General features: G+C 51.3%; 15 protein-coding genes across 15 annotated transcripts; 4 read left to right on the top strand and 11 right to left on the bottom strand.

The window, feature by feature from the left end:
• Positions 1-48: 48 nt before the first annotated feature.
• On the top strand, positions 49-530 carry BDZ99DRAFT_385481 (uncharacterized protein; the record flags this gene model as incomplete). The annotated part of the gene is made up of 3 exons (XM_033715433.1): positions 49-114; positions 174-284; positions 369-530. The coding sequence occupies 3 exons, from the start codon at positions 49-51 to the stop codon at positions 528-530; spliced, it is 339 nt and encodes a 112-aa protein (XP_033578083.1).
• Positions 531-1,248: 718 nt separating this feature from the next.
• Positions 1,249-2,331, bottom strand: BDZ99DRAFT_562056 (uncharacterized protein). The gene has a single exon (XM_033727332.1). The coding sequence runs from the start codon at positions 2,005-2,007 to the stop codon at positions 1,723-1,725; it is 285 nt and encodes a 94-aa protein (XP_033578082.1). The 5' UTR covers positions 2,008-2,331; the 3' UTR covers positions 1,249-1,722.
• A 303-nt stretch (positions 2,332-2,634) lies between these two features.
• Positions 2,635-4,190, bottom strand: BDZ99DRAFT_296111 (putative calcineurin-like phosphoesterase). The gene is made up of 2 exons (XM_033714134.1): positions 4,034-4,190; positions 2,635-3,979 (listed from the first exon to the last, which is right to left on the bottom strand). Exon 2 carries the CDS (start codon positions 3,899-3,901, stop codon positions 2,984-2,986), a length of 918 nt encoding a protein of 305 aa, XP_033578081.1. The 5' UTR covers positions 3,902-3,979; positions 4,034-4,190; the 3' UTR covers positions 2,635-2,983.
• Positions 4,191-4,471: 281 nt separating this feature from the next.
• Positions 4,472-6,493, bottom strand: BDZ99DRAFT_462388 (DUF1766-domain-containing protein). The gene has a single exon (XM_033719836.1). The coding sequence runs from the start codon at positions 6,249-6,251 to the stop codon at positions 4,611-4,613; it is 1,641 nt and encodes a 546-aa protein (XP_033578080.1). The 5' UTR covers positions 6,252-6,493; the 3' UTR covers positions 4,472-4,610.
• Positions 6,494-6,648: 155 nt separating this feature from the next.
• On the bottom strand, positions 6,649-7,966 carry BDZ99DRAFT_441919 (DUF1649-domain-containing protein). The gene is made up of 3 exons (XM_033717788.1): positions 7,674-7,966; positions 7,265-7,573; positions 6,649-7,194 (listed from the first exon to the last, which is right to left on the bottom strand). The coding sequence occupies exons 1-3, from the start codon at positions 7,747-7,749 to the stop codon at positions 7,007-7,009; spliced, it is 573 nt and encodes a 190-aa protein (XP_033578079.1). The 5' UTR covers positions 7,750-7,966; the 3' UTR covers positions 6,649-7,006.
• A 1,767-nt stretch (positions 7,967-9,733) lies between these two features.
• On the top strand, positions 9,734-10,257 carry BDZ99DRAFT_519778 (uncharacterized protein; the record flags this gene model as incomplete). The annotated part of the gene is made up of 2 exons (XM_033725446.1): positions 9,734-9,956; positions 10,022-10,257. 2 exons carry the CDS (start codon positions 9,734-9,736, stop codon positions 10,255-10,257), a joined length of 459 nt encoding a protein of 152 aa, XP_033578078.1.
• A 141-nt stretch (positions 10,258-10,398) lies between these two features.
• On the bottom strand, positions 10,399-11,327 carry BDZ99DRAFT_386483 (uncharacterized protein; the record flags this gene model as incomplete). The annotated part of the gene is made up of 2 exons (XM_033715476.1): positions 10,399-11,144; positions 11,195-11,327. The coding sequence occupies 2 exons, from the start codon at positions 11,325-11,327 to the stop codon at positions 10,399-10,401; spliced, it is 879 nt and encodes a 292-aa protein (XP_033578077.1).
• Positions 11,328-11,566: 239 nt separating this feature from the next.
• On the bottom strand, positions 11,567-12,239 carry BDZ99DRAFT_415529 (uncharacterized protein; the record flags this gene model as incomplete). Its single annotated transcript, XM_033716756.1, has 3 exons — positions 11,567-11,898; positions 11,959-12,051; positions 12,106-12,239. The coding sequence occupies 3 exons, from the start codon at positions 12,237-12,239 to the stop codon at positions 11,760-11,762; spliced, it is 366 nt and encodes a 121-aa protein (XP_033578076.1). The 3' UTR covers positions 11,567-11,759.
• Positions 12,240-12,691: 452 nt separating this feature from the next.
• Positions 12,692-13,941, bottom strand: BDZ99DRAFT_462386 (uncharacterized protein). Its single transcript, XM_033719835.1, has one exon. The coding sequence runs from the start codon at positions 13,863-13,865 to the stop codon at positions 12,744-12,746; it is 1,122 nt and encodes a 373-aa protein (XP_033578075.1). The 5' UTR covers positions 13,866-13,941; the 3' UTR covers positions 12,692-12,743.
• Positions 13,942-15,200: 1,259 nt separating this feature from the next.
• On the bottom strand, positions 15,201-16,203 carry BDZ99DRAFT_562038 (uncharacterized protein). The gene has a single exon (XM_033727331.1). The coding sequence runs from the start codon at positions 15,922-15,924 to the stop codon at positions 15,607-15,609; it is 318 nt and encodes a 105-aa protein (XP_033578074.1). The 5' UTR covers positions 15,925-16,203; the 3' UTR covers positions 15,201-15,606.
• A 751-nt stretch (positions 16,204-16,954) lies between these two features.
• Positions 16,955-19,451, top strand: BDZ99DRAFT_570372 (vacuolar protein sorting-associated protein 45). Its single transcript, XM_033727982.1, has 6 exons — positions 16,955-17,159; positions 17,218-17,282; positions 17,336-17,466; positions 17,522-18,030; positions 18,084-18,404; positions 18,455-19,451. The coding sequence occupies exons 1-6, from the start codon at positions 17,046-17,048 to the stop codon at positions 19,094-19,096; spliced, it is 1,782 nt and encodes a 593-aa protein (XP_033578073.1). The 5' UTR covers positions 16,955-17,045; the 3' UTR covers positions 19,097-19,451.
• Positions 19,251-20,301, bottom strand: BDZ99DRAFT_570371 (uncharacterized protein). Its single transcript, XM_033727981.1, has 2 exons — positions 19,429-20,301; positions 19,251-19,366 (listed from the first exon to the last, which is right to left on the bottom strand). The coding sequence occupies exons 1-2, from the start codon at positions 20,012-20,014 to the stop codon at positions 19,317-19,319; spliced, it is 636 nt and encodes a 211-aa protein (XP_033578072.1). The 5' UTR covers positions 20,015-20,301; the 3' UTR covers positions 19,251-19,316.
• A 299-nt stretch (positions 20,302-20,600) lies between these two features.
• On the top strand, positions 20,601-22,037 carry BDZ99DRAFT_441908 (NAD(P)-binding protein). Its single transcript, XM_033717787.1, has 2 exons — positions 20,601-20,770; positions 20,832-22,037. The coding sequence occupies exons 1-2, from the start codon at positions 20,754-20,756 to the stop codon at positions 21,862-21,864; spliced, it is 1,050 nt and encodes a 349-aa protein (XP_033578071.1). The 5' UTR covers positions 20,601-20,753; the 3' UTR covers positions 21,865-22,037.
• Positions 22,038-22,265: 228 nt separating this feature from the next.
• Positions 22,266-23,264, bottom strand: BDZ99DRAFT_570369 (uncharacterized protein; the record flags this gene model as incomplete). Its single annotated transcript, XM_033727980.1, has 1 exon — positions 22,266-23,264. Exon 1 carries the CDS (start codon positions 23,220-23,222, stop codon positions 22,266-22,268), a length of 957 nt encoding a protein of 318 aa, XP_033578070.1. The 5' UTR covers positions 23,223-23,264.
• Positions 23,265-23,438: 174 nt separating this feature from the next.
• BDZ99DRAFT_462382 (uncharacterized protein) lies at positions 23,439-24,731 on the bottom strand. The gene is made up of 3 exons (XM_033719834.1): positions 24,465-24,731; positions 24,337-24,418; positions 23,439-24,244 (listed from the first exon to the last, which is right to left on the bottom strand). The coding sequence occupies exons 1-3, from the start codon at positions 24,498-24,500 to the stop codon at positions 23,820-23,822; spliced, it is 543 nt and encodes a 180-aa protein (XP_033578069.1). The 5' UTR covers positions 24,501-24,731; the 3' UTR covers positions 23,439-23,819.
• Between the last annotated feature and the right edge of the window lie 369 nt (positions 24,732-25,100).

Genomic DNA, 25,100 nt, shown 5'->3' with positions numbered 1-25,100 from the left:
ATCCAAGTTTCAAGTCCCAGCACTTCGCATAAAACGCTAAGCCCAAAAATGGGTATCACTCATATCGTTCTCTTCCAATTCAAATCGTCTGCCAGTCCTGAAGCTATCAATGATGTACGTGGCCACTTGCAATGTCTGGTCATCCAAAGCTGATGAAGCTTCGAATGTCACAGATCTCTGAACGTATGCTTGCACTGAAGGACGGCTGCATTCATCCAACCTCCAAGAAGCCGTATATCAAATCTGCATCCGGCGGTACCGACAACTCGCCCGAAGGGATCCAGGTAAGCTCCATCTTTCCCAAAACGGTTCTTCCCGTGGACATACAGCTCGAAAATGTCTCGGTATGTGCTAAGTGCATCATGTAGAATGGCATCACGCACGCATTCGTCGTAGAGTTCGAAAGCGTCGAGGACAGAGATTATTACATCAATGATGACCCGACTCATGACGACTTCAAAAAACTTGCTGGCAAGGTCCTTGAAAAGGCGCAGGTCATAGACTTTACTGATGGGGTCTTCAAGCTGTAATGGGGTAGACGCTCTACCGTTGGCTAGATACCTTTGTAGTATCGCCAAAATAGAGTGAACTGACTTCGCTGTGTCTATAGACGTTTCATGCTTTCGCCTACATTCAAACTATGCCGTCAATGGTGAATCTATAGCCCTCGCGCCACGATGGGCTGAGCAATGTTATCGTCAGTTTGTGAGAGACTACGAGGAGAAGATGCTTCAAGACCTCTCGGAGGTCTTGTCTATGATAAGGATGCACAGGGGAGGTAGTAGAGAGGAAAGAGAATGCAAAGCCAGGCACCCAGATCAACGTTCTTTACGCCTTGCAAGGAGCCCGACTTGCTGATTGCGCTCCGCAGGGTCGATCAAGTTAGCATTGACTAGGCTCACCCGGAAGAACGAAAGCCACAGATCGGTAAAATGCCCAAGATCTGAGACTACAAGGAAAGTGCTCATATGGCATGGACCATCAAACAACAACAGCAATATCGTATTGCAGGAGCTCAGCAGACCTATATTGCACTGGCAAGCAAAGAGAAAGATTATCGGCATCTGGACGAAACTAATTGGCGCCGCTCCCAAAAATCTCATTGGGCGGTGTAGGTTATTGCCACATTCTTGCTTCCCTAAGATCCAGCCCAACTACATCACATTCTCCCACCTCTGGGGTGATTCACTAGAGAAGGACGAAACCCGAAATTCGAAAACGAGAAAGAAGAGAATGGGAAAGGTGACACGCAACATCTAGGAGATGCCCCATTCATAGTTAGGGCGGCGTTATATATGCCTCGTCTCTTGGCGATCATCCCGGATGACCACATTCCCCTGCACAAGAAGTACCTTAACCTGTGTACAAGAATCTTCATTCTTTCAACAACTCCTCACTTAGTGCTCGGACTACGGGCCAGCCTACTCCTAGATACCCACCCCACAGCAGGAACAGACCGCTTGCTCATAGCCGCAACACTCTCCGCATAGTCGCTCGTGCCGTGGTCCGGATCCGCATCAGCAGACTTGCACATAGGCTTCTTCCCATCGTTGTCTAGACGGCTATCAACAGCCGCGAAATGATTCTTCGAGCTCGTAGCTTCAACCATACTCTGCGCCGCATCCACCGTCCAACCATTGATGAAGTCTCCGTGGCCGCAGAAGGCGTTACCACAGGACAGCTGCACCGGCGCAGTGCCGCTCCAGCCGTCGGGCAGCACCTTCAAAGGTCGTAGAGGATGCTGAAGCGCAGCTGGGGCATCGCCTTCATGCCGGCCAGGCAGGCTTTGCAGTTGCCCGGCTGACCGGCCTTGTACGCCGTCTCCAGAGTGTCGGTGTTGACGCACTTAGGGAAGTACAGCCGTTGCTGCAGGTGCGTAGCGCACGTGCTGCTAGGAAAGCCGTACGTTTCCGCCGTGCCGCCGCTGCTGCCCTCACAGAACCACTCGCTATGGTCTTCGGCGGGCATGGCAGCGGCCGCTGTGGCGGTTGCTTTGTCGGCCAGCATCTTGAGGTTCTGAGGAATGGGCACCTCGGTTTTGGTGTCGCCCAGGCTGCAGTAGGCGCTGAGGCGTATGACGGGGCACGGGTTCCCACGAGTCGGCCTTCTGGTACAGCAATGTATGCACCCAGTACACTGACAGGTCGTTGGGGTTCTGGACGTTGGCGCAGCCCTTCTGCAGCTCAGCGCTGGTCGTCGTGTTGATCGTCACGGCATCCAAGCCGAAGAACGAATTCAGATGGGACTTGTCGTACTGGCCAGGGAAGACGATAGGGTCAATGTTTTTGTAATGAAGGGAGAGGCGACATTGACTTGGGTGTAAGCGTCGGCGAAGTGCGCTCTTACTAGAACCGAAAAATGACTAAAGACTTACAAAAAAAAAAGACGGACAGCGGGAGCGGAGCTCGGAAGCCCATTTAAATGTCTGCTGGGTTGTGAAAGCTTTGAGGGCGAGCCACTCAAATAAAAAATCGAGAGAGCGTGTATCATCGCCGCTGTACTCATTCCCGTTTGGGTTAGCAGAGAAGATTGATATCTTAGGAACGGCACATATGCGAACTAGGTACAAATTGAAACCACGGCAAGTAATGTGACTCGGCTGCGTAGCGAGGACCTACAAACTTAAAATGATTACTAGCTCCACTCGTGAGATGCTGTATGAGGTTAAGCATATTTAGCAATGCTGCCAAATGGGTTTTCTACTGTAACATCTCTCGAAGACACCTCACTTGACGATACCGCGAGTAATGAGTCTTCATGTGGCCGACGGCCATAGCGTCGGCATTTGCTACAACGGAAGCCTCATTGGCCTACCTTGTATACGGGCTACAGGGCTAGCAAAAGTTGGAAGGTAAAGGAAGCATACCGAACGATGAATGAAATGAATTAGTTGGGACATGCTGAGCTTATCCTTATGGACATGTAGGATAGCGGCCTTTTCCATGACTGCGACTAAACTTCCGGCTAACTCCAGACGTGGAACTTATTGGACAACACACTTGTGGGACTTCCGCTTGGTTGCCTTCCAATTGGTTGCCTTCCACTTCATCTTGATGGCCTTCATTCCTTCAATCTTGACGACCTTATCAGCATCAAAGGTCGCATTCTCCGTCCTCGAATACCCCTTCTGATTAGCAACAACCCTCTTCCCCGTCTGCTCATCTTCAAAATCGCAATTGAAATGAGTGTGCCCAAACGCCCAAACCCTCACGCTCTTACTCTTCCAACACTGCTCGCGGCTCACATCCGTCACGAACGCGCTTCTCACTCCATTCTCGTCCTCCAAATGCCTCGCATCATTAGCTGCGGGCGCAAGCGTCGGACTATGATGCGTGAGAACCACAATCGCACGCCACGGTTCATCATGCTCGATAGCCGCAACCTGCGCATTCAGCCACGCCAGATCATCTTCATGTGCCGCGTTATGCTGACGGATAGTCCAACCCTCGATCTCCTCAAAATCAGATACAAAACGCGCAACTGACTCTTTCTGCTCGTCCGCGATCCGCGAGAAGAACGTGCAGCCCAGGATAGTGACAGAATCGGAGATATCGAAGCGCGTTTGGTCCAGGAAGACGAACCTCCCGCAGCCGGAATCTGGCGACTGATGCGCCTGGTTGGCTTCCTTTTCGAATTCACGCAGGCGCTGTATGACGACGGGGAAGCTGCTGTCGTAGGGCTCGTGGTTACCGAGGAGGAAGAACACGATTTCGAAGTGTTGGACTTGAATTTGGAGAAAATCGAGGAGGCGATTGTCTACGACGTTTCCGATGTCTCCCAGGAGTGCAAGATTCGGACATTGAGGCGTTATGAAGAAGTCGGAGTATGTGGGACGGGTGACGGGCGTTTCGAGGTGAAGGTCGGACATGAGCTGGAGTTGGACGGGTGATGATTCTGCCATTTCCGTAGACTGTCCCACAAGGTTTTTTCCCGACGAGATGTGACCCCTCTGTCCTTTGCGGTGTTAACAACCTCTGATCTGATCCTGTGGTTAGCAGCAATCGTGAAAGCGGCTTAGCAAAGGCCTCCTAACCCTGTCAAGGCTATATGGATGAATCAGGTCATCATTGCCCATTTTCGTACCGTGCTTACCCTTGATGGCATCTGTAGACTTACCACGAGATGCCACTAAGGCGTGTGCAGCAGAATTTAGACATGTTAGATGGAGATGTAGAGAATTAAGGTTGATCCACGCACAAGGTCTACTTTAAGTGAGGACTGTGCGTTGATACCCACGTGATGTCACCCCCATATACCCATATATACCCAGGTTTAAGTCGTCGTCAACTATCAAGTCCACGCCTCTCAGTCCCGTAGCCTAAACTTCCAAGATTTTTGAGATTGACAACGTTCAATAGTCCTGATCTACAGTCTACTCTTGTAATGCGAGAAGATTCGGTTGGCGAGGAAGTATTGTGGGAGGGATCAGTTGACCACTTGGAGGGACAAAAGAGGAGTACAAAGATGTTTACTGCCATTGTGTCGTCTATATATTGCATACCCCCCCATCATCTGCCCATATCTCATCCAAATTCCGTGCCCATAAATGGTATCCTTCCTCATTAGTCGTGAAATGCCAAAACAGATGACCCAATCCACTTTAAATAAAATCACCCCTCCGCACCTAATCCCGCCTTCTCAGCCCACCCAACCCACCTCTTCACTACTTCATCTACACCTCTTATTCCCTCCCGCGTCGCCTCAATCTCGAACCACTCCCGGTGCGTCTTCCCACACGCATCACAGTCATGCTGCATACGCTTCTCCGCCAGCTCCAGATGGATCAGACGCTCAACGCGGTGCACATGCGGCGCTTTTCGACTACCTGAAATCTCCGACACTCGGCGAATCGGATCAGATGGCCGAGAGTTAGGTTGAAGAGACGGACGCCTCGACGCAGCCGGGGAGCCAGACGGGGATCCAGGCGGGGATCCAGAAGGCGAAGGGGACGCAGACGATGGGACGTAGGGATAGTAGCGGACGAGTGACGGCGTGTAGCCGCATTGGCGGGACCACTCGTTCATGCGGCGGTGGACGTTGGAGGCGCGGCCGATTTTGAGAAGGAGAGTTCCGGGGCCGGCAGTCCGTCCAGGGGATCCAGTACTCGTGCTTGATTGTTTGCGGGGTTGGTTCGAGTATTCGAGGAGGACGTCGCTGACACGGCGGTCATTTGGGGCTCTTGATGGGGGAGCGAGGAGGGTGGCGGCGTCGGTTGATGGGGTGCTGTTTGGGTCAGAGTTGAGGCAGAATATGTAGATGAAGCCCTCTTCATCGTGCGAGGAGATCGGTTTAGAAAGCTCGGCCAGTAGAGAAGAGGCCTTTTGGGGTGGTAGAGATGGAGGGATGTAAGAGAGAAGAGTTTGAGTCTCTGATTTGGCGGAGGGAGTGGTTCTGTTCATAGGTCGGGTTGGCTTCTCTCCTAGTGGTTTACGAGGCGGAGTACTTGCTTGTAATGAAGCGGATCCTGTAACCGGCCGTCGTCGTGAATTCTGAAGTCCTCCGTTTGACAGGTCGGGAAATGCATCCGAATACTGAGGCCTAGTAGCGACAGACATGTTCGTGGGATTCCCCGTTATGGCTTCAGCCTGGAACCTCTTCTTATGCCTCACAACTTCCACGTAGTCATCACCGACCGCTCCACAGCACAATGAGGCCCAGAACCCCTGTTTCCGAGGCGGTGGTCTTGACGGCCGCACTGGCTTATTTTCCGCAGGTTTTTTCGAGCTTCTTCGCTCCCCAGCAGCCATTAAATCCCCTGGCACCGACATTAGCGGCCCCTCAACCTTATCCCACGTAGGCGGCCTATTGACCCTTCTTGGGGGACGAGTTGGTGTCCCCTCCGCATCCTGGCGCCGTTCTCTCTTCGACTTCCTGGAGGTCTGATTCGAATCGTCAACCTCCAGTATACCCAATCTCGCAACAAGAGTGTCGATACTACTCCGCTCTTGCAGCGGGTAGAGCTTTGTGACATCCGCCCCATTCTGAGGAGGATTATTCGCAGCTGCCAACTGCTCCGCTTGGTCCTTGTGCTGCCAGCAGAAGAAAGCAGCGGCGCCGGAGCCGTCCTCGACTCCGTCATTCATTGACACCACAGCTAGGACGCCATTCGACGAACGCAAAGGGGACTTCGCGACCGCGAGACCCCTTCGACAGGGGCGGCCGCTGGAAGTAATGCCCTTGCACGTTGTTGCGGGATTCTTCGAGTCTGAGCGTGGAAGGAGGGCTTCGGGGGTGTGAGGTATGAAGGGCATAGTGAAGGATATCGCGCTTCTCGGGTTGTAATACGCGCACTGAGGTATTCGGAATAATTAGTGACGCGTGAGTAGAGAATGTAATGTTGTAGACACGCAGACTGCCTCCTGCCAGCGGTTTTATTGACAATTTTGAGGAAGAGGTGCCTAGGCTCTGGGGAAGTGAAAAAGAAGAATCATAGCCTGCCTCATTCACCTGGTCGAGGCTATGGCTCCGTGTCAGGGTGGCCAAAGGACGTGCATGTTGGCTGCGGAGGTGGTCTCGAGAATTCGAATGGCGGGAAGAGTCCCAACCACCTGTGGCTGTGCGTGGCGCAGTGAGCTGTACTTCAATTTGACTGGAGGTGATTGGTCATTGCATTTAGTACCCCTCCATCGGGACATTCACGATTTAAACATGTAGAACAAGACGTAGCCTTTCAGCTTGCAGCATAACTCCAAGGTAAACACCATATCTCGTAAGATCGTTTCAAGGCAACATTTTATGTATGATGCCGACTGGGTATCTCATAACGATCAAAGAAACCACAAACCTCATCAAGTCATTATTTGCCTACACTCCTGCTACACGAGTGCGGCACTGTACAGTCCTTTTCTCGCCAGCAGAAAGAAAACCCAAAATGAAAGACCCTGTCTAAAGTCCATAATCCTTGGGAAGCAAACAATGCTTTTCCGCGTCATCTTTTGAGAACCTTGCCGACGTCTCGCTATATACACCAAAGCTCTTTTGACCCAGTTGAATGGAGTCATTGTGATTAGAATATGCCCATACGCTGGCCCCATCCGTCGGATTTAGGGTTGACCACGATCTGGTACGGAAAGGGGTTCGCGTCGGTGGTCGTGATGGGTGGAATGTGGTCTTTGTCACGATTGACGATGTTGACGATTTTGAGCGCAGCTTTGTGGAGGGACATTTCCATTGCGCGGCGGACTTTGATAACGTCTACGATAGCACAGGTGTGTTAGTAAGGTGGTTGAAGTTGTAGCACGGTGATAAGAGCATTGTCACTCACCCGTCTCTGTTCGCGGGGTGGCTAGAGTGACGTCCAGCATCCACTGCTCCCAGCAAACCTCCTCGTCGGCCTTACCAAACGAGAAATATGTCTTCCTTCTCCGCTTCTCAAAGAACTGGACCGCAAGCTGACCACGACCCCGCTGCTGGTGGGCAGACTCGATCGCACGGACGAGGGCGGCGCTGCGCTGATCGATGAGGGTTTCGAGGTCAACGTCGTCGATAGCGGGTAGAGTGAGGTCGAGGAGATCACGGGTAAGAGGCGATATCGAGGAGAAATAGCGGTGGAAGAATATCGTATGGAGAATTGCTAGGAAAATGAGGGGTTAGCAATCAAGATCTACCAAGGCCGAAGGTTTCGCCACCAGGCTGTCCTCGGAGTACTCTCAGGGCCGGACAAGGCGCAGTACCTTTTACGATATCCTTGACGCACGCTGGATCTGCAAACACCTCGAGAATGTACTCGGGGGGTCGTCTCTGCTCCATGCTGGCATTTGCGGGGTTCCGGACTGCGAGGGGCTTGCTTGCGGACGCGGTCGGTGGCACGTAGGCCGGCGCGGGAGGGGTAAATCTGTTGCCAGTGGAGGAAAGAAAGTGAGGAGGCTGGGGCAGACGGTAGAAAGGGACACGGTGGCGGTCTTTGTTGGTGTTTTGAGCTTGTGCGAGGCCAGGAGCTGAAAATGGTGCAGAAGCAAGGTGGCTGCGGCCAGGGCGGGGCACTCTCCGGCCGGCCGTCTCCTGTTTGCTCATGACGACGATGTGGCCGTGTAAGCAAATTCCGAGACCTTCACCACTCTCTCACTATCTCAGTGTGCAGTTAGTCTGTCAGGAGGCATGGCTCTGTACCACGGTTCGCTGGTGCCTACCTTTGTAGCTTGCCCACATAGTCCTGGATCAGATGATTCCATGAGCAGATGAACCAAGGTACCAGTCTATCATTAGTTTCCCTATCCACTTAGCTGCCCAAATCACTTCTGTATTCATCACGATCGTCTCGGCATTCTGCGATATTCATCAATACGACTTCCTAGTACTACGTTCAGGTAGTGCCTATCACAGTCTTGTCTGTGATTCATTCGCAAAAGCCTAGTAGGCATCCCCATCATCAAGAAGACTCATATCTCATATGTCTCACACAACCAAGCACATGCCCATCCCATAAGTCGCCGAAGGCTAGCACAGCACCGCCATCCCGCCAATACCCGCCGCCAGCATGCTTGCCAGCACCGCAAGAGTACCAGTCATCTGACTTCATTCGCGACTATCGAGCCGCGAGTACTTGTCGGCGTCGAGCCAGCAACTGAGCTGCCTGCCGTAGTAGGCACCTTACCGTCCTTGCTTACCGAGCTGCTCCCCTTAGCCGCTGTAGGAGCATCCGTACCGTTGAAGTCGGGACGTTCGTGAGCCCAATGTAGGTAGGGGGATTAGGGCGAAATGGAATTATGCTTCTACGGCTGGGCACAGACAGGCATAGTCTGTGTCTGAGCAACCTGCATAGTCGCTGGAGATGGACGTGACGCAGGCGTCATGGGCGCTAGATGGATAGTAAGTTGATGTTGTAGGACTTAGATGAGGGAAAGCTCACGAGACTTAGGAGCGGTCGGCGCAAGAGGAGAGATGGTCAGTAGGGGAAACATCGGTGGGTATGAGTTGCGCGAGCGCGGAGTAAGTTGCAAGCAGTGCGTTGATCTCGAAGTGGAGCTTTGTTGGAGGAAGGGGTTTACGGGATCGCGATTGTTCCTAGATTTGATCTTTGCAGACCGGTTCCCGAGTGTCAACTTCAGCGTCAAAAGGAAACAGCCTCAACATATAGATTCGAACTTTATACCCCAGACCTCAGCTCTAAAAGCCCTCCTCTCACACCCTGATTTTGCGTCTCATGTTAGCGAAAGCGGAAAAGAGCACCTCCATTTCACAATCATTCATAAACACGGCTTCTACTGTTGCATGCAACTTCAATCTCAAAATTCACCTCGAAGCGATTCAGCCTTGGCAAATAAAGCTCGATTGGTGAACAAAGACCGGTGTTCGATTGTATACGCCTCCACAAAGGGGAAGATGCAAGGGCAGTGCCTCTTTTTCCAAGAGAAGCCACCTGCTTGCGGAGGCTACAAGAACCTGCTAATGGCGTGAAGCATTCGTTTGGGAGAAGTTTGGCCTGGAAACCTGAATCTTGTAGTTTGTGTTTTCTCATTTGTAAGATGTACTGTCTGGATACATTATGGTTCTGTGAAATTCAGCTTCAGAATTGCTATGTCGTTTGTTCTGCCGTCAGACAAGCACCCAGGAGAGCTTTTTGTTCACATAATGGTATAGATATCAGATATTCAGGATGCGGATGGCGCAAATTGTGTTCGTGAAGAGAAATAGCCTTACAAATAGCCTAAGATCCTTTCATTCATACAGCATACCAGACCCAGATCCAGACGCTAGACACTCCTCAGAAACTACAGACACTGCTAGGAATAACATGTCGGACATAAATTCAGAGACTGGAACCTATCGATCGAACATAGATGATGGGGAGAGAACCATACTAGGCGCGAACGCAGACTGCCGAACAGAGTCAGTGGCAACAGACGCTCCAAGGACCATCACGTCGGGCAAAGCCTCGGACACTCCAACCATGACCGCAGTATCGGACCCCACCAAAGACGCTCACTTCATCTGGTTCACGACGAAAGAGATCCTGAGTATACATCCCCTCCATCACTGAGTTCTTTTCTCCATGCCTGGCTCTGATCTCATTCTGATACAGGTAACGCCTACTTCTGTCTGCCAATGGGGAAATTCGTGGTCGGCATCGGCTGTGACAGAAACCCAAACTGCGACCCAGCGCAAAAGTGGGTGGCGTGCCTCAGAGAAATGGAAACTGGAAAGTTGGTTTCGAAGGAGCATGGGCGACATAAACGAGAGGCTTTGATGGAACTGCTGACGCAGGTACGAGGCTCAGTACTTACTGCGGCGGGGAAATTGAAGGAGGGAAGTCTATGAGAAAGTTTGACGACAGTGGAGGGGAGGAGAGGATTGGGAAACTAAACGTTTCTTTTGCTCTGAGATAGGTTTTGGGGGAATGCTTGCCAGATTCGACAATACCATATGACTTTCATGACAGCTGCCCTTACAGATTGACGATCACGAGTTGAATATCCTGCTATACAGCTTCTCGTGCCTTCCAACCCACAGATCCATCACAGGCACCGTCTGACCCGCATCTTCCACCTTCCTCTCCCACATCTCCTCCACCAACGATCTGATCCGCTCCTGCAAATCTTGACTCGCGAGCACACCTTGCGCCTGGTACGGTCCCAGAACACTCGCCCTCACCGCAGCACTGATGACCGTTCTCGCGTGCGAGAATAGGAACAAATACGCCGCATCATGCACCGGAACTTGCAAAATTCTAGTCATAAGACCCCAAAGCGGGGCTAGATGCGCATTACGCTGGAACCCGTCCTCAGCAGACGACGCACTGCGTATGAGCGCTTGAAAGCTCATAAGAGCATCCAGCCCCACCGTATGGCCGTTAGCCTTGGATGATTTGGTGTAGTGCGACCGAAAGCTGCGGTCCCATATCGCGAGGAGGGCGCGTCCTTGGGTGACGCTCGCGCGGCGGGCTACGGTGCATGGTGTGCTGGCGTCGAAATCGTTGTCTAGTGTTTCTATCTTCTCAGGTTCTCGGTATGCTGCGAGCACGTATGGCAGAGCGGTGCTGGCGAGCGTGGAGAGCGAGAGGCGGAGGAAGGCCTGGAAGGATGGGACTTGGGACGCTGAGGGTGGGGATGGGCGGTGATGGGCGAGGTATGACTCTAGGCCGCTACTGAAAGCGAAAGAGCCTAACGGGAGGGCGGAGTCGGAAAGAAGGAGCAGCGCATGGAGAGCTGAGATTCATTTAGATGGGGACGAGACGAGGGTAGGTAGGGCTACTGACCGACATCGTTCGCTGGTGTAGAAGAAACCGAAAGCACGTCGCTGTTCAATCTGGCCTTTGCATCGCGAAGTTGTCGCTCAAGACTAGCTATCTCGTTTTGGAGAGACTGCTGGTCGTCGTTGGTGGATGTCATGGAGGCATGTTCGGGTGGGGTTGAAGAGAGATAGAGGGATCTCGATGTGGAGATGCATTCAAGATGTTCGCTTAAAGATGCATACATGCCGTGTTTATAGAGCTTGTTGGCACTGAAGTGTTGTATTACGCACAATCCACTGAAAGACTCCTCAGTGGCTCATTAGTATACGCAGATTCTAGAAAGTAATTCAATTCATTGTTATGATCCTAAACTCTGATAGGTAGTGACCAGAACGCCGCATCGATGCATCAATCCCGGTATCGAACGTCGTCGATGCAAAGCCCTCTAGCCAAGAATAACATGTCCAAGAGACAGTCCCAGAAGGCCGTGGATGTCCCGTAATCCTGCAGAAAACACCAGAACCGAAGGCCCGATCATATCCAAATAGAAACACACGTGGTATAGAACATAGGAAAGTGCAGGAATGGCCTAGTTGGCGTCTTCAGAGGCCGTATGGGAGGTCGCGTTGTCCTTCGGGATATCTTCGAACATGTTCGACATGCTGGCGGACTTGGCTGCTTCGAGATTCTTGCTGCTTGTCTTCGCGAACAGGGTCTGGGGCTTGGATCTGTAACTAACGGTCAGAACCATCGCAAGATGTTACACTGTGTATAGATAAAGGCCTTACTTCTTCATCGCATGCTTGTTGCGATACGCGTTGACCTTCTGGGTGGCGGGAGAAAGAATCTGGTCGGATGGAGAGATGAAGGTTTGCTGGGCCCTGCGATGCGATCAGCGCTGTCCAGCTCGCAATTGATCTGTACAAGCAACTCACTGCCCACTCTTCATGCGAGACTCCAAGACCTGTCGGTGGAACTCCATGGACTTTGGCTTGTCCTTCCCAGCCTCCTTCTCGGGAGATGGGAGCTTGGCGTTGGTGTCGCGGTTGGCGAGGATATTGGAAGACATGCTCTCGGATTATCGAGACACTTGGTAGCAGAGATTGTGAGGGTAGTGGTATGTTGATTCTGAGTCTGTTGGAGGCTTTGAGGTGCTGGTGGTAGATGTGGGTAGTGGATTGAGTTTTAGTGTTTACAAACGATAGTTGTTGCTACCGGCAACCGCAAAGCGTGAATTTATGCCCACCACGTCATACATTCCAAACGCACAACCTTAAAGAGCTTCACTATGGGTGTTTCAACACAGTCTTGAGTATTTGTACGAGGCGTTCACAAAGCTCGAACAGTGTGGACAATCTGTAAACTTGCTGGGCTATCCCAGACGGCGGCTCTAATCCTGATTCGAATCTCGATAGATTTTTTGGGGATTACGACGACGAAGAAGGCTTCAGTTAAGTCAGATATAAGCATATGAAAGCTTATACAGGTATCAGAGTCACATCCAGGTTTTAGAATGCATTCCAGTAGGTCAAACGTTGTCATTAAATTAGAAGTAGACTGATGCCCTGGTCTTTCATATTACTATAATAGAGTCTGATATAGGATCCTGCCACCAGTAATCCCGGTCTGGGTGATGACTCTCTCGCACCAGCTTGATGATATCGGTAACGAATAACCAGATGATATCCACAATAGCCCACATGACAAGATAGAATAAGACCAGAGCTTGGACTCTTTTGAATTGCCGACTGGCAAACAAAGTCTGGATTCTTTTCCCGACTGAGGGAAAGTTCATACCGATCCTCCTTGCAATTTCTTTCCGGAATACGAGGACAAATATGAGGAGTAAGATCGATTGCCAGGCGTACAGGAAAACTTTCAGATTCTTGGTAAAAAGCCACGCGATTGATCCAACCGAAGAGTAAAGAAATCTGTTGTCTCCACCGAAAGCACAGGCGATTCCAAGATGGGTGAGCAGGGCCAGAACAGCTTCGGCCGCAAACTGTGTTTTCGGCGACGGCGTACGCGAGACCGCTGGGGCCTCGAACGACTTGCTGACTTTCCAGTCAAGCCGTAATAAGAGCACGATGATGCTGATGCCGCCGCAGATGGCGGATGCAATGCCCATTCCCCCGTTGCGGTGGTCGAATCCGAGGCAGTAGTAGTCGTTATGGTTGAGTCGCCGTACGTACATTACGATTGTACCGACTGCTTGAGTGAGCCCGAAAAGGGCAGCCACCAGCTTTCCGAACCAAACAACATCCAATTTGTACCGTGTCCGCTCGACGAAATGGCTTCCCGCCTGAAGAAGAGGTAGGTTGTTCGACGCAGCCTTGGCGTCTTTGTTGTCGTCGGACTGTGAGAGTGTGGCATTCACGCCGAGTGCACCGCATACATAGTACCAGAGGTGGATCTCATCGTCGTCCTCGTAGTTCCGTATGAACTGGGCCAGAGATCTGATTGCGGAACCGACTAATTCAACGAGCGGAAGCGTGGGGACAAATGCAAAGAAAAGGACACGTAAGACGTAGATGTTGTTACGCATTGGCCGGCGCAGTAGGTTGGATGTGTAGGTGTAGCATGCCAAAGCAAATCCGTGGGTGACGATAGTCTTGATGATCAACGAGAGGGGAGTCCGGTAACTTTGGGTGTCGTCTTCATCCCCCGTCGTCATTGCGAAATCCGGACGGTTCATGGTGGTAGAGTTCGGGCGAGTGTATGCAATTCAATACAGTTCTAGGGTTGTAATGTGGCATCGTGGCAGGAGATGGTAGGCAGCATTTGGTAGTTGTCTAGTTGTTGCGAGGCGGAGCGCGAGGCTGTGTACCTAAGCCCTACTAGCGCGTCACAGAGTTACAAAAATAGTGGACGTCAAATATCGCGTTAGACATGCTTTCTATAGAGTTCTCAAGAAATTGAAATTTCATCAAGATCATTGCTATACGGTATTGTAAAATGTGGCACGGGTGTTGGAAGGCATAAGAGGCACCAGTCTCATCATCGAACCAAATAAGCAAATATTTCGGCGTCCAAGACACGCACTTGGGTATGCGATCGTCCAAAGCTACAAAGAAGCTTTGCATACGTGTTAAGGCGGGCGAGTCTGGAAGCCTCTCTGCTCTGTTATTATAGTCTTCAGTCTATCTCATGCATATCTTGTTTGCTCCTCTAACATGTAACAGTTCATAATTAGCACTGTAGGTGAGCTACTCGGCAACATAGAAAGATTCCACGTCGACATGAGAGGCCGATCCCTGTCAGCTACGGAACGAGGAGCTGAATAAATGCTCTCAGTCCAACTCCTCGGACCAAGTCTATGAAATGCCCACCCCATGATACATCAGCAAGGAGGCAACGCTTCTCGTCCTATCGAACACTACGAGGTGACAGCCATTTCTTCGGAAAATCGAATGTAGCAAGGTTGTACAACCCTCCCTTCTCTAGCGCCCTCTTGTATCCTGGCAGCTCATGGATCCTCTGATGCCACGCTGCTAACGTATTTCACGGGTAAGTGGGCCACCCGGGTATGTAGGCCACCCCACCAAACTACAACGCTGAATATCATGAATTTCTCAACAACAAACGCCTGTATTTGATGTAGCTGTCTGCTAGCCAGTTACCTGCCTCTTAGCGCACGTACATGCATTATGATCTGTTGATGCGCACATGCTGCATTTAGGTCTTGCTCGCTGCCTCTGGAGCCCCCTCCACGGTAATATGCTATGCAGCTTGTGCAAGAGAAGCCCCTTCTGCCCCTAATAAAACACCCCCCTTAGCTACATACGTGCGTTTCTTTGCCCTCTTCTTTTTTTGGCGCTGATTCTCCACGCGTAGCTGTTCAACTTCGCGTTCAAGCAGCACTAACAACTTTAGCAGCTGTTGCAATAACACCCATTTAGCAGCCAGTCTCATCAAAGTTCAAGGTATCATTATCTAGAATTCCGTATTGCATCTTTATATCATGTACACGCTTATACCAGCCTTGAATAAGAACAGGATCTTCGCATTTAGCCCGTTGATAATCGTACTTGCGACTGAATTTGGATTGTATATCGTTGTGGCGCTTGAAAAAGGTTGTCACCCAATTCTTGCCGATAGGTTTGGCGGGTCCACACTGCGCAGCCAACAACGCAGCCATCTGCCGTACAACTTCAATTCGTGGCGGCATACCGCGTTAATCTCTTGATAGAATCCATTCCTTAAGCGTCTCTTCTTGTGCAGGCGTGAGACGGCGATTTGGTCCGATAGAATCGCGTTTTGATGCGATGCCCTTAATGCGTTGCTGGGCTGTACTCTGGGGCACGTCGTAGGTGCTGGCGGCGGCTCGGAAGCTTGTAATTTGGTCTTGCTTGTATGCATTGATAGCTAGCTCAATTCTGCCCTCTTTGAAGAGGTTATCTTGTTGTTGTGGTGGAGGCATTGAGGTTGTAGTTGCATCACGCGTCGCGTCTCGCGAATTTTTGATAGGGTGGCCTACATACCCGGGTGGCCCACTTACCCGTGAAATACGTTACCTTCGGAAACTTCTTCGCGTCGAAATACCCTCGTTGGCTTGGGACGTCCATCGGCCAGACCATGTTGATGTCGCTCAATCCCATTTTCGCACCCGCAAACCAAGGCCTTTCATCCGTCAGGGCATCTTCCATCAACACAAGCCCTGAATCCAGCTTCTGCAGATGCATATTGGCCATGGCGTTACAAAATCCGGAAAACACAGACCGAATGTAGAACGGAAGAGCTGGGGGGGACCGCATCAAAGACTATAGCGTAACCAATGGTGGTATTCAGTGTCGAAAGTCAGAATTCTTCCCAAAAACCGTCCCGGACGCTATCCTCTGCGGTTTCGGGGGTCCACATGCCTGCGGCATAGGTGTCGGAGAGCCACCGCAGGATCAGCCTGCTCTCGACTCTAACGGCGTGTTCAGAGGGAGATGGACCATCTACGACGAGGATAGGCGATTTGCCTAATGGATGAACTTTTTTCATTTCCGGGGGCGCGGCGCCGTTAGTGCGCTGGTAGCACTGAATCTTGTACGCCGTAGGCAGCCGAGAGCTCCTCTAGGGCCCACAGGACGCGGAGGGATTGGGATGAGCTCAAATGGTGTAGCGTGAGTGTCTCACGTTGAGTGGACTCGGTTGCTGCTGTCTGTTCCATAATAGCCTATTTAGCCTCGAGGTCTTGCAATGGAATGTCGTAGTGATGGGCGTCTTTTGGGTCAAGGTCTGGTCTTTGCTCAAGCGCAACGAGAAAATGCCCCTAATCGTAAAGCGCACTACTGATATCGCCTGATATGCCAATGAAGCAGTATATCTAGCCTTTACGCTGCAGTGCTTTGCTTGATTTATCAGGTACTACACCAGTGGCTAAGAGAACGCCTGACAGTCCATGTATCTGCAGGAGGTAAAACAAAGATCCTTGGATAGATTCTGTTAGATATTTAGAGTGATTCTCGAGGCTATTAAACCCCGAAGTAATCGTACAATAAGCACTTATATAGGATTAAAAGCTAGGAAATCGTGGTAGCAGAAGGTTTGGAAAATAGTGTGCGTGATATTGATTTTTGAACAGATTGACAGCTGACCTCGTTATTGCGATCTTCGTGTTCTACATTCGACCTTTTTATAAAGGTCGAGAATATCTGAATGAGGCCTTGTGTAAGAGTTTGTTGTCGAGATGGAGTGGAGCTGAGGACAGGGGGTGGTTAAAGAAACGACGCTAAAACACTGCTTAATTCGAGGTCATAGCATCCAGCGCGCTCTGGGCACGAGGAAACCTCAACACCACGTACTGCGGCATGGGGCCTGCAGCCTTCCAAGACATAGGTTGACCACCCCGCAAGGCCCGCCTTGAGTTCCCACCACCCTCACCGTCGCCATGGACATCGTTCAAGCAATTTCCGGCTACATCACTAAGATGGTGTCGGCCGGGGACAGCGCCGCAGGCACCTCCGCCGCTAAGATGAAGATACTATTGCTGGATAGCGAAACTGTAGGTTTGTCGGCTCTTTCGTGCTGCGCTCTCAGTAACCATTCTTACTCCTGAATAGGTTTCCATTGTCTCGACGGCAACAACCCAATCCGCCCTTCTCAACCATGAAGTCTACCTCACCGAGTATGCCCCGCTATACACTGCGATATTCCTCGTCCTCTGACCTCCCACCCTAGCCGATTAGAAAGCCAAACACGCGAAAAGATGCGACATCTCCGCTGTCTGTGCTTTGTTCGACCGACGTCTGAATCAATACAGAATCTGATTGAAGAGTTACGAGATCCGAAGTATGGCGAATACAACATATGTAAGAAAGTTCTGTCGAATACAATATGTCTTGGGGTTGTTTCTGACTGAACTAGACTTCAGCAATATCATAAAGAAGTCCTCTCTCGAGCGCTTGGCTGAGGCAGATGATCACGAGGTTGTCCGCGCTGTCCAGGAGTACTTTGCGGACTTCCTCGTTATCAATACGGACTTGATGTCACTGAACCTAGGCTTTCCCAACCACAGGATATGGAGCACAAGTCCGGACCAGTGGAATCAAGATGCATTGCAGAGATCTACAGACGGCGTCATGGCATTGTTGCTTGCTTTGAAGAAGAAGGCGTTGATACGATACGAAAGGAACAGTCTACTATCGAAGAAGCTGGCCACCGAAGTCCGCTATCATATGACGCAAGAAGAGCAACTTTTTGATTTCCGAAAAACCGATACACCTCCTATTCTGCTAATAGTCGATCGAAGAGACGATCCGGTCACGCCACTGCTAACTCAGTGGACATACCAAGCCATGGTACACGAGTTGCTCGGTATCAACAATGGAAGGGTAGATTTGAAAGATGTGCCCGAGGTTAGGCCCGAGCTCCAGGTACGGTAACGAGTGATCAATCCATCGAGCTGTGTCACTGACGTAATTTTAAGGAAATCGTGCTCTCACAAGACCAAGATCCTTTCTTCAAGAAGAACATGTATCTCAACTTTGGGGATCTTGGCCAGAACGCAAAGGACTACGTAGAACAATTTGCCTCTAAAAGCCAGGGGCCCTCGAAGCTCGAATCCATAGCGGACATGAAGCGTTTCATCGAAGACTATCCCGAGTTCCGGAAACTGTCTGGGAATGTAACAAAACATGTGACTCTTGTAGGTGAGTTAAGTCGACGAGTTGGCGAAGAAAGCCTCTTAGATGTCAGTGAGCTGGAACAAAGCTTGGCTTGCACCGACAATCATTCGAACGATGTCAAAGTATGTTTCTCGAGATTCGAGAGAGACTATGCATAACTAACCCTACCAAGAGCCTCCAACGTATCATCCAAAATCCCTCGATACCGGCGAACAACAAACTTCGACTGACAGCTATATACGCACTACGCTACTCGAAACACCCCGCAAACTCAACACCCATGCTCCTCGATCTCCTCGGAGTTTCTGGAAACCTTTCTCGTCATCGCATTAACCTGATTACCAAACTCCTTACATACCACAACTCCCTTCAAAACTCAGCAGTTGCAGGTGGCGGGATCCCCGATCTATTCCAGCCCGGCTCACTCTTCGGCCAAGCGCGGGGTCGCTTAAAAGGACTGAAAGGCGTAGAGAACGTCTACACCCAGCATTCGCCTCGGTTAGAAACCACTCTTCAAGACTTGATCAAGGGGCGGCTGAGCCAGCAGATTTATCCATTTGTAGAGGGCGGGCCAAGTACCAGGGACAAGCCACAGGATATTATCGTATTCATGGTTGGTGGCACGACGTATGAGGAAGCTAAGATGGTTGCACAAGTCAATGCTAGCTCGCCTGGAGTTAGGGTTGTGCTTGGGGGGACATCGGTGCATAACAGCTCATCTTTTTTGGAGGAGGTTGAGGATGCGGTCGAGTCTTGGCCGGAGCCTGCACCGACATCTGCAGCTGGGAGGCTGAGGAGGGAGATTGGGCGATGATGAGAATCAATTGTGGAAGTCGATCACTCGATTGCGCAGACGGGACTGTTGGTTCAAGGTCAGGACAAGAATTACAAATTGACGCTACATTGCGTAGATATCCCAGAGACCACATATCTCCCGGCAAGGACGAATTGAGGCAAACGCTGGTCACTGAAGCTGCGCTTGTGCTGAGCTTGATGAAAACCTGGTAGGAACACCAGCTTTTCCAACAATCCTGCTAGTAGTCATCGTCGTCGTCGTCACAAGAGCTTGTATAGGTATAATGAGCTAGGAAAGGGAGTTAGCGCTGTAGCAGTAATGAGTCAAACCTAGTCACTTAGACGACATACGTTCTGAATAGCTGTTTGACTCCTCTGACTCATGATCCTTTCTTTCTTTGTCTAGCCTCTCTGCCAGCTTCGCGATCTTTTGAGCATTGCCCAGTTTCTTGTCCGCGGCTTTTATAGTCGGCTCACGCTTCCGATTCCATCCTTCAGAGAAAGAGTCCCATTCCTTCTCTTCTGACACCGATGGCCGTAGTCCACGCGCCGTGAGCTGCCTCTTGTAGTCATATGCTCTGTTATGCTGGTGTAAGCTATCATCCCAGCGGTCCACCATCTCGCCAGCGCTGAGCAACGTCCTCCCCGTTTTAATCTCTTCTGGAATTCCGCGATGTGGTTTGTGCAGGATGTTATTGGCGCGAGTATACGTTTTATTGTATGAGTTATAGAAGGCGCCGGTATGGTTCATCGCTTTTGAGTAGGCATTAGCGTGTTTCTCGAGGAGCTCGTCGTCGTCGAGATGCTTCGCACGCTTCTCACGGCTGAGACCGGTGCCATTGGGACCTTTGCGGGAGCCAGCCTTGCGGGCGTCGCGGCTCAGAGTCACTTTGGGCTCGGTGAAGGGACGTTTAATGAAGTTCCATGCGTCGGCCATTTGGGCGGAGTATGAGCTACGGAATCTTGATTATGGAGGCAGTTTGAGGGGGTTGTGAATGATGAGAGTTACGCTACCCCTCTTCTCCGAGGCAATAAGGTCGACTTAAATGGCACCGTTGCCAAGATTGTTGGCTTGTGAGGCATCTCGATGGCTTGTGAGGTAACCTATCATAGGGGCAGACTGTCGGTTAAAGGGTTGGCGTTGGTAAGGTATGTTGGCATGTATTGAGGAGGCTTAACAGAAGCAAGCCTTTGCTTCGCAGGCTAGAACAGAAATTCTCAGCCCGTTGTCTAATAGTAATTGACGCATTCGTATTCTAGTCCATAAAGCTCGTTGGATTATGTAGGTGGGCTCGGAGGAAGATATTCGGACACAACGGAGATAGGGTACGAGAATATTAGTGTCAGATGATGTTCACATAGCTTTGTTTACTATGCCACAATACGGTTCTCATCCTTATATTACAAAGACTTGAAGTTTTGCCGGGATTTCTGGACGTAGTAAGAATGCCCGCGCTTTGTGATTGGCTTAGGATTATAGTAAATGCCGCCCGTTTTACGACGTCACTAGATAGAAGTGATGCCATAATTGCTCCTTCTGACTCCGCTATTACTCCCCATCTAAATACCCCTCATCCAACTTTGCTCTCTACAGTATTCTCCGCATTCATCCACCCTCCAAAAGAGACTTCTCAACCTTCACTTAATCCACGCGAGCTTTGATTGGTCCCGTCACCATGCCCAAGCTCTTCGTGTAAGCTCAGACCTCTCCCCAACCTCGACTCCATCAGATCAGCCCATTAATGAACCTCTAGCACCGGCGCAACCGGCTACATAGGCGGCGATGCCCTCTACGCCATCGCGCACGCGCACCCCGACTACTCTATCACCGCCCTCGTCCGCAACAGCGAGAAAGGCGCAAAGGTCGCCTCGCAATACGCGTCCATCCGGCTCGTCTATGGAGATCTCGACAGTACCGACCTGATCACCGAAGAGGCCTCTAAAGCAGACATAGTCTGCCACTGGGCCAATGCCAACCACCGAGCCGCTGCGACCGCGATAATCGCTGGTCTAGCGAAGAAGCCAGCGGGCGAGAAAGGATTCTTCATCCACACTTCCGGGACTGGGATTTTGATGATTGGGGATATCGAGAAGGGAACGTATGGGATAAGAAGCGAGAAGGTGTTTGATGACTGGGATGGCATAAAGGAGATCACCAGCTTCCCGGACGCGGCGCCGCATAGGAATGTGGATAAGATTGTTCTGGCGGCTGGCGAGCAGCATCCTGGGAAAGTCTTCACGGCGATCGTGTGCTCGCCGACGATATATGGGCCTGGTCGCGGCCCGGATAATCAGAGGAGCCATCAGGCGTATGAGATGTCACGGGTAACGTTGGAGAGGGGGAAGGGGTTCCAGATCGAAGGCGGCCAGAACTTGTGGACGCAGGTTCATGTGCATGACCTAAGCAATGCCTTTCTAAGGCTTGTGGAAGAGGCTGTAAAGGGTGGCGGAGCGGCGACCTGGGGAGCCGAGGGGTACTACTTCACCGAAAGCGGGGATTTCGTCTGGGGAGATGTGGCGGCGGCGATTGCGAAGGACGCGTACAAGAAGAAGCTAATCAAGAGTGAAGAACTTGACAGTATATCCCCCAAAGAAGGAGAATCGTTTTCTCCGCATGGATCCGCTATCTGGGGGCAGAACTCGAGGGGCAGAGCTGTGAGAGCAAGGAAGCTCCTTGGGTGGGAACCGAAGGGGAAGTCTCTGTTTGACTTGATCCCGTCTATTGTTGATGGAGAGGCGCGGAAGTTGGGGCTGACCACTGCCCATGCTGCACAGGCTACCGGATAAGCAATAATAAGGTGATTGAAGGTAATTGTTCTTTCATCATGTCAAGCACTTCAAGTCAATGCGAGGAGGCAAAACATATCGAAAATCAAAAGTTATTCTCTAGGTTGTGGTACAAGGTCTCCTCGAATCTAGGAATCCGTTATCTAAGATGCCTAAAAAGCTCAAGAAGCCAGTATGAATCAACGCCTGCCTCCTAAACTCCAGTGCATTCTTCTGTGAGTCAGGCCAGTACCGGTTGAGACGGTAGGATATAGGCTTCCGTCCTGTGGGGCAAGAAAGAGATCAGGTCCTTTCCCCTCCCTAAACCACTCCCAAAGCATGTCCAAGATGCACATCTGCCCAAACACACCAATCTCCCTCAATCTCCTCAAGCCCTCCCCTCCCTCAATCTCTCCCCTTTCCTAATCATCCCCAAACATCCACGGCCTCCTCGTAATCAGTGCCTCATCCACCCTCGCATGCCAAAACATCTCCACAACCCTCTGCAACCTCCTATACTCCCACCTCCCCCCAGCCCTCTCTTCTTGCCCCGCCTCCACCCTCTCCGCCTCCCCATCCCCCCACCTCCCCCAATTCTCCCCTATCTGCGCCACCATCACCTCCGACGCCGCCAAATCCGCATCACTACATTCCGTAAAGAACATCTCCGCCGCCCCATTCCCCCACTCGCGCCACCCCTCACACGCATTTTCCTCCACGGTGGGATTGAAGAAGCCGACGACGCTCCTCCCGCAGCCGTAGAAGTCGCGGATGCAGAGAAAGACGATGGGGTTGGAGGGTATGTGGGCGCCGGCGTAGCTGAGGTCGAGGGGTTGCGGGCGCCGCGCGGCGAGGCGGAGGAGCTCGGGGATAAGGGTGGTGGGGTCGGCGGCGCGGTTGATGAAGATGGGGGCGCGGAGGCCGATGAGGATGGTGTAGGGGAGGGGGGTTGGGACGGGGATGAGGTTGTCTGGCTTCGGGAGTGGTGCGGGCGGTGTGAAGGGGTTGGATGCCTGGCTGGGGCCGTCTGGGAGTGGAATGGCCGTGAGCGGCGGGGAGGGGGTGGTGGATTGACTGGACCTGAGCACGATGGGCTCCGCGAAGGTCCCGCTGGCGCGCTGGCTGTTGGGCTGCTTGGGACGAGTTTGAGGAGGGCGGCGTTGTGTCATTGTGCGTGTGGTTGATGTGTGGGGTGGTAAGCAGGGTTGGAGGATCGGAGAGTAAATGGGTGTCGTCATGACGCGGAAAGATTTGTTGCGGAATTGTCTTTTACCGCGCGAAGACGTTTGTTGACGTGGTGAGCCGAATGAAAGAAGTGAATTTGCAAGATAAGAAAAATCCCGCCCAGCTTCAATGGAAAATATTAGTATCGTTGGCATGCGCAGTTGAAGAGCATCACAATCATATTTTAGGGATTGCCTTACTTCCAGCCTTCAAGGTGCAGCGAGGCCCCCAAAGGAAACCCACAGTAGTCGGAAAGATTCATCAAACAAACACTTAACTTTTCAGGGTTGAGAAAGTCACATCTCTTTCAGCTTCATCAAACAATATCAGAGTACCCAAGCAATGTCACATCACGAGAAGCGCTTCATCAAGGTGCAGTACTTTTGACTTTTTACCTATGTAGAAAGGGCGGCGCAGCCTCGTGCTGATAGAAGTCCGTCCAAAGGTGATCCTGAAATTCTCCAGAACAAAAACTGCCCATACTCAATGCTACGGGTAATGCCGAACTGTGATGTGAATCATGAATCGTGATGGGGAAGAAGAAAGCAGTGGAGGAGTGAAGAGACCGATAACCCCTAAACGCTAACCTGAAATCCAAAGAGTCGACAGCCGTTACGAACGTCCCAAATGATCCTAAGACGATGTTGGGTTTGTCGAAGTAGAATCATCCGAGAAAGTTCCCATACGATCCACTAGACTCTGTTCATCTTATCCAGACCCCGCGTATCCCAATCAGCCGTCGAGAGAGGCGCTTAGAAGAGGTCGCCAGACTGACCTCGGACGAAGTCATCGTGAGCGTTGTCGGGGACCCACATCTCGCTCTCGAATTCGTTCGATGGTTCGCGCTTGATGCGCTTTGAGGGGCTCTCCTGGTTTTCGTCCTGGCTGCCGGTGGAACCGTACTCGTCGGCATACTCTGTCTTCTGCTTGGAGGGAGTCACGAATGTCTTGATGTCCTCGTCATCATCAGTTCCAGCATCGTCGAGCGGGCCGGCGACATTGGCACCCTTACGCTTCCGACCGGTACCAGGAGTGCTCTTGGGGCCTTTGGCAGATCGCGGGGTCTTCGGAGTTCTGGGAGCTCTAGGGGTGGTCGATGCAGCAGTAGAATTGCCGGGACCGGCTGCCTTCTGCTTCAGTTTGAAGATTCGCTCCTTGATGGCTCTGCCAGTGCAGTCTAGAAAGGTAAAGTATTGTTAGCGATATGGCCCTGGAAAACACTGTGTAAGGGGCCCCGGTATTTGAGGGCCTGTCACAAAGATGGCATACCCGGACTCATTTCAGAAGCGATGGCATCGAGCACGTCCTGGCTTAGCTTGATGTTGGAGACGTTGAGGACCTTCACGAACAGCTGCGCCTTGTTAGTATGGGTAGCTGATGTGATTGAGTGAACTTACTTTGGCATCAGCCTCAGGAGTCCAGTTCATCGGCATCTTGACGACTTGGATTGACTTTGATCAAATAGAATGAGAGCAGGGTTGAGTAGGAGTTGAGCGTTGAAGAAAAAGGTTGTCTGGTGACTGAGGGATGAAGAAGGTCAAAGAGCGAGAAGAGAAATAAAGCAAGCGAGGTGAAGGAGATCAGAGTCTGAAGTGAGCTCTTAAGCCCTGGTCACGTCATCCACACTGGTCAGCAATGGGTTGGGTGAAAATTGGAGAGATCGGTTGTGGTGAAATAGAGTGAAGCGAGTCTCTTGGGAATTTCTTGGAACCATGAGCTGTAAGTTTCAAAGAGCACGGCCTGACAGACTTCAGCTTGGAATACTCCTAGGCAGCAGTCTCTCTCCTGAAAGATCCTTGTCCTAGACTGAAGGTGTTCGCGGATCTCCTGCAATTTGCTCTTGGTGAATGACAGATCACATTATCCGGCCTGTAAGGTTCGACCATTAGGGCGAGGTACTTGCCGACACTTGGGGTATCCTGGCGAGATCAATCATCTGTCACGACGATCAAGTTAACGCTCGTATGTGCTTTGGAGGGTGATACATCCTGTCTGGAGTTTTGAGATGTGCTGAACGTAGACTCTTGAGGCGA

This window comes from Mytilinidion resinicola (assembly GCF_010093595.1).
Source record: "Mytilinidion resinicola strain CBS 304.34 unplaced genomic scaffold BDZ99scaffold_8, whole genome shotgun sequence".
Lineage (NCBI taxonomy): Eukaryota > Fungi > Ascomycota > Dothideomycetes > Mytilinidiales > Mytilinidiaceae > Mytilinidion > Mytilinidion resinicola.
The sequence above is the reverse complement of the archived record's forward strand: the minus strand, read 5'-3'. Positions and strand labels throughout refer to the sequence as shown.

Bases quoted from the DNA above. Each gene is read 5' to 3' on its own strand.
- BDZ99DRAFT_462386 (XM_033719835.1), bottom strand. From the start codon at position 13,865: ATGAACCGTCCGGATTTCGCAATGACGACGGGGGATGAAGACGACACC.
- BDZ99DRAFT_296111 (XM_033714134.1), bottom strand. From the start codon at position 3,901: ATGGCAGAATCATCACCCGTCCAACTCCAGCTCATGTCCGACCTTCAC.
- BDZ99DRAFT_570371 (XM_033727981.1), bottom strand. From the start codon at position 20,014: ATGGCCGACGCATGGAACTTCATTAAACGTCCCTTCACCGAGCCCAAA. The intron at 19,367-19,428 runs GTATGTCGTCTA...TCCCTTTCCTAG, and splicing joins GTCAAACAGCTATTCAGAAC to CTCATTATACCTATACAAGC.
- BDZ99DRAFT_570372 (XM_033727982.1), top strand. From the start codon at position 17,046: ATGGACATCGTTCAAGCAATTTCCGGCTACATCACTAAGATGGTGTCG. The intron at 17,160-17,217 runs GTAGGTTTGTCG...ACTCCTGAATAG, and splicing joins TATTGCTGGATAGCGAAACT to GTTTCCATTGTCTCGACGGC. The intron at 18,031-18,083 runs GTACGGTAACGA...CGTAATTTTAAG, and splicing joins AGGTTAGGCCCGAGCTCCAG to GAAATCGTGCTCTCACAAGA.
- BDZ99DRAFT_441919 (XM_033717788.1), bottom strand. From the start codon at position 7,749: ATGGAGCAGAGACGACCCCCCGAGTACATTCTCGAGGTGTTTGCAGAT. The intron at 7,574-7,673 runs GTACTGCGCCTT...TCATTTTCCTAG, and splicing joins CGTCAAGGATATCGTAAAAG to CAATTCTCCATACGATATTC. The intron at 7,195-7,264 runs GTGAGTGACAAT...GTGCTATCGTAG, and splicing joins CACCCCGCGAACAGAGACGG to ACGTTATCAAAGTCCGCCGC.
- BDZ99DRAFT_562056 (XM_033727332.1), bottom strand. From the start codon at position 2,007: ATGCTGGCCGACAAAGCAACCGCCACAGCGGCCGCTGCCATGCCCGCC.
- BDZ99DRAFT_562038 (XM_033727331.1), bottom strand. From the start codon at position 15,924: ATGCGGTCCCCCCCAGCTCTTCCGTTCTACATTCGGTCTGTGTTTTCC.
- BDZ99DRAFT_462388 (XM_033719836.1), bottom strand. From the start codon at position 6,251: ATGCCCTTCATACCTCACACCCCCGAAGCCCTCCTTCCACGCTCAGAC.
- BDZ99DRAFT_462382 (XM_033719834.1), bottom strand. From the start codon at position 24,500: ATGCCGATGAACTGGACTCCTGAGGCTGATGCCAAA. The intron at 24,419-24,464 runs GTAAGTTCACTC...AACAAGGCGCAG, and splicing joins CTCCTGAGGCTGATGCCAAA to CTGTTCGTGAAGGTCCTCAA. The intron at 24,245-24,336 runs GTATGCCATCTT...TTACCTTTCTAG, and splicing joins CGCTTCTGAAATGAGTCCGG to ACTGCACTGGCAGAGCCATC.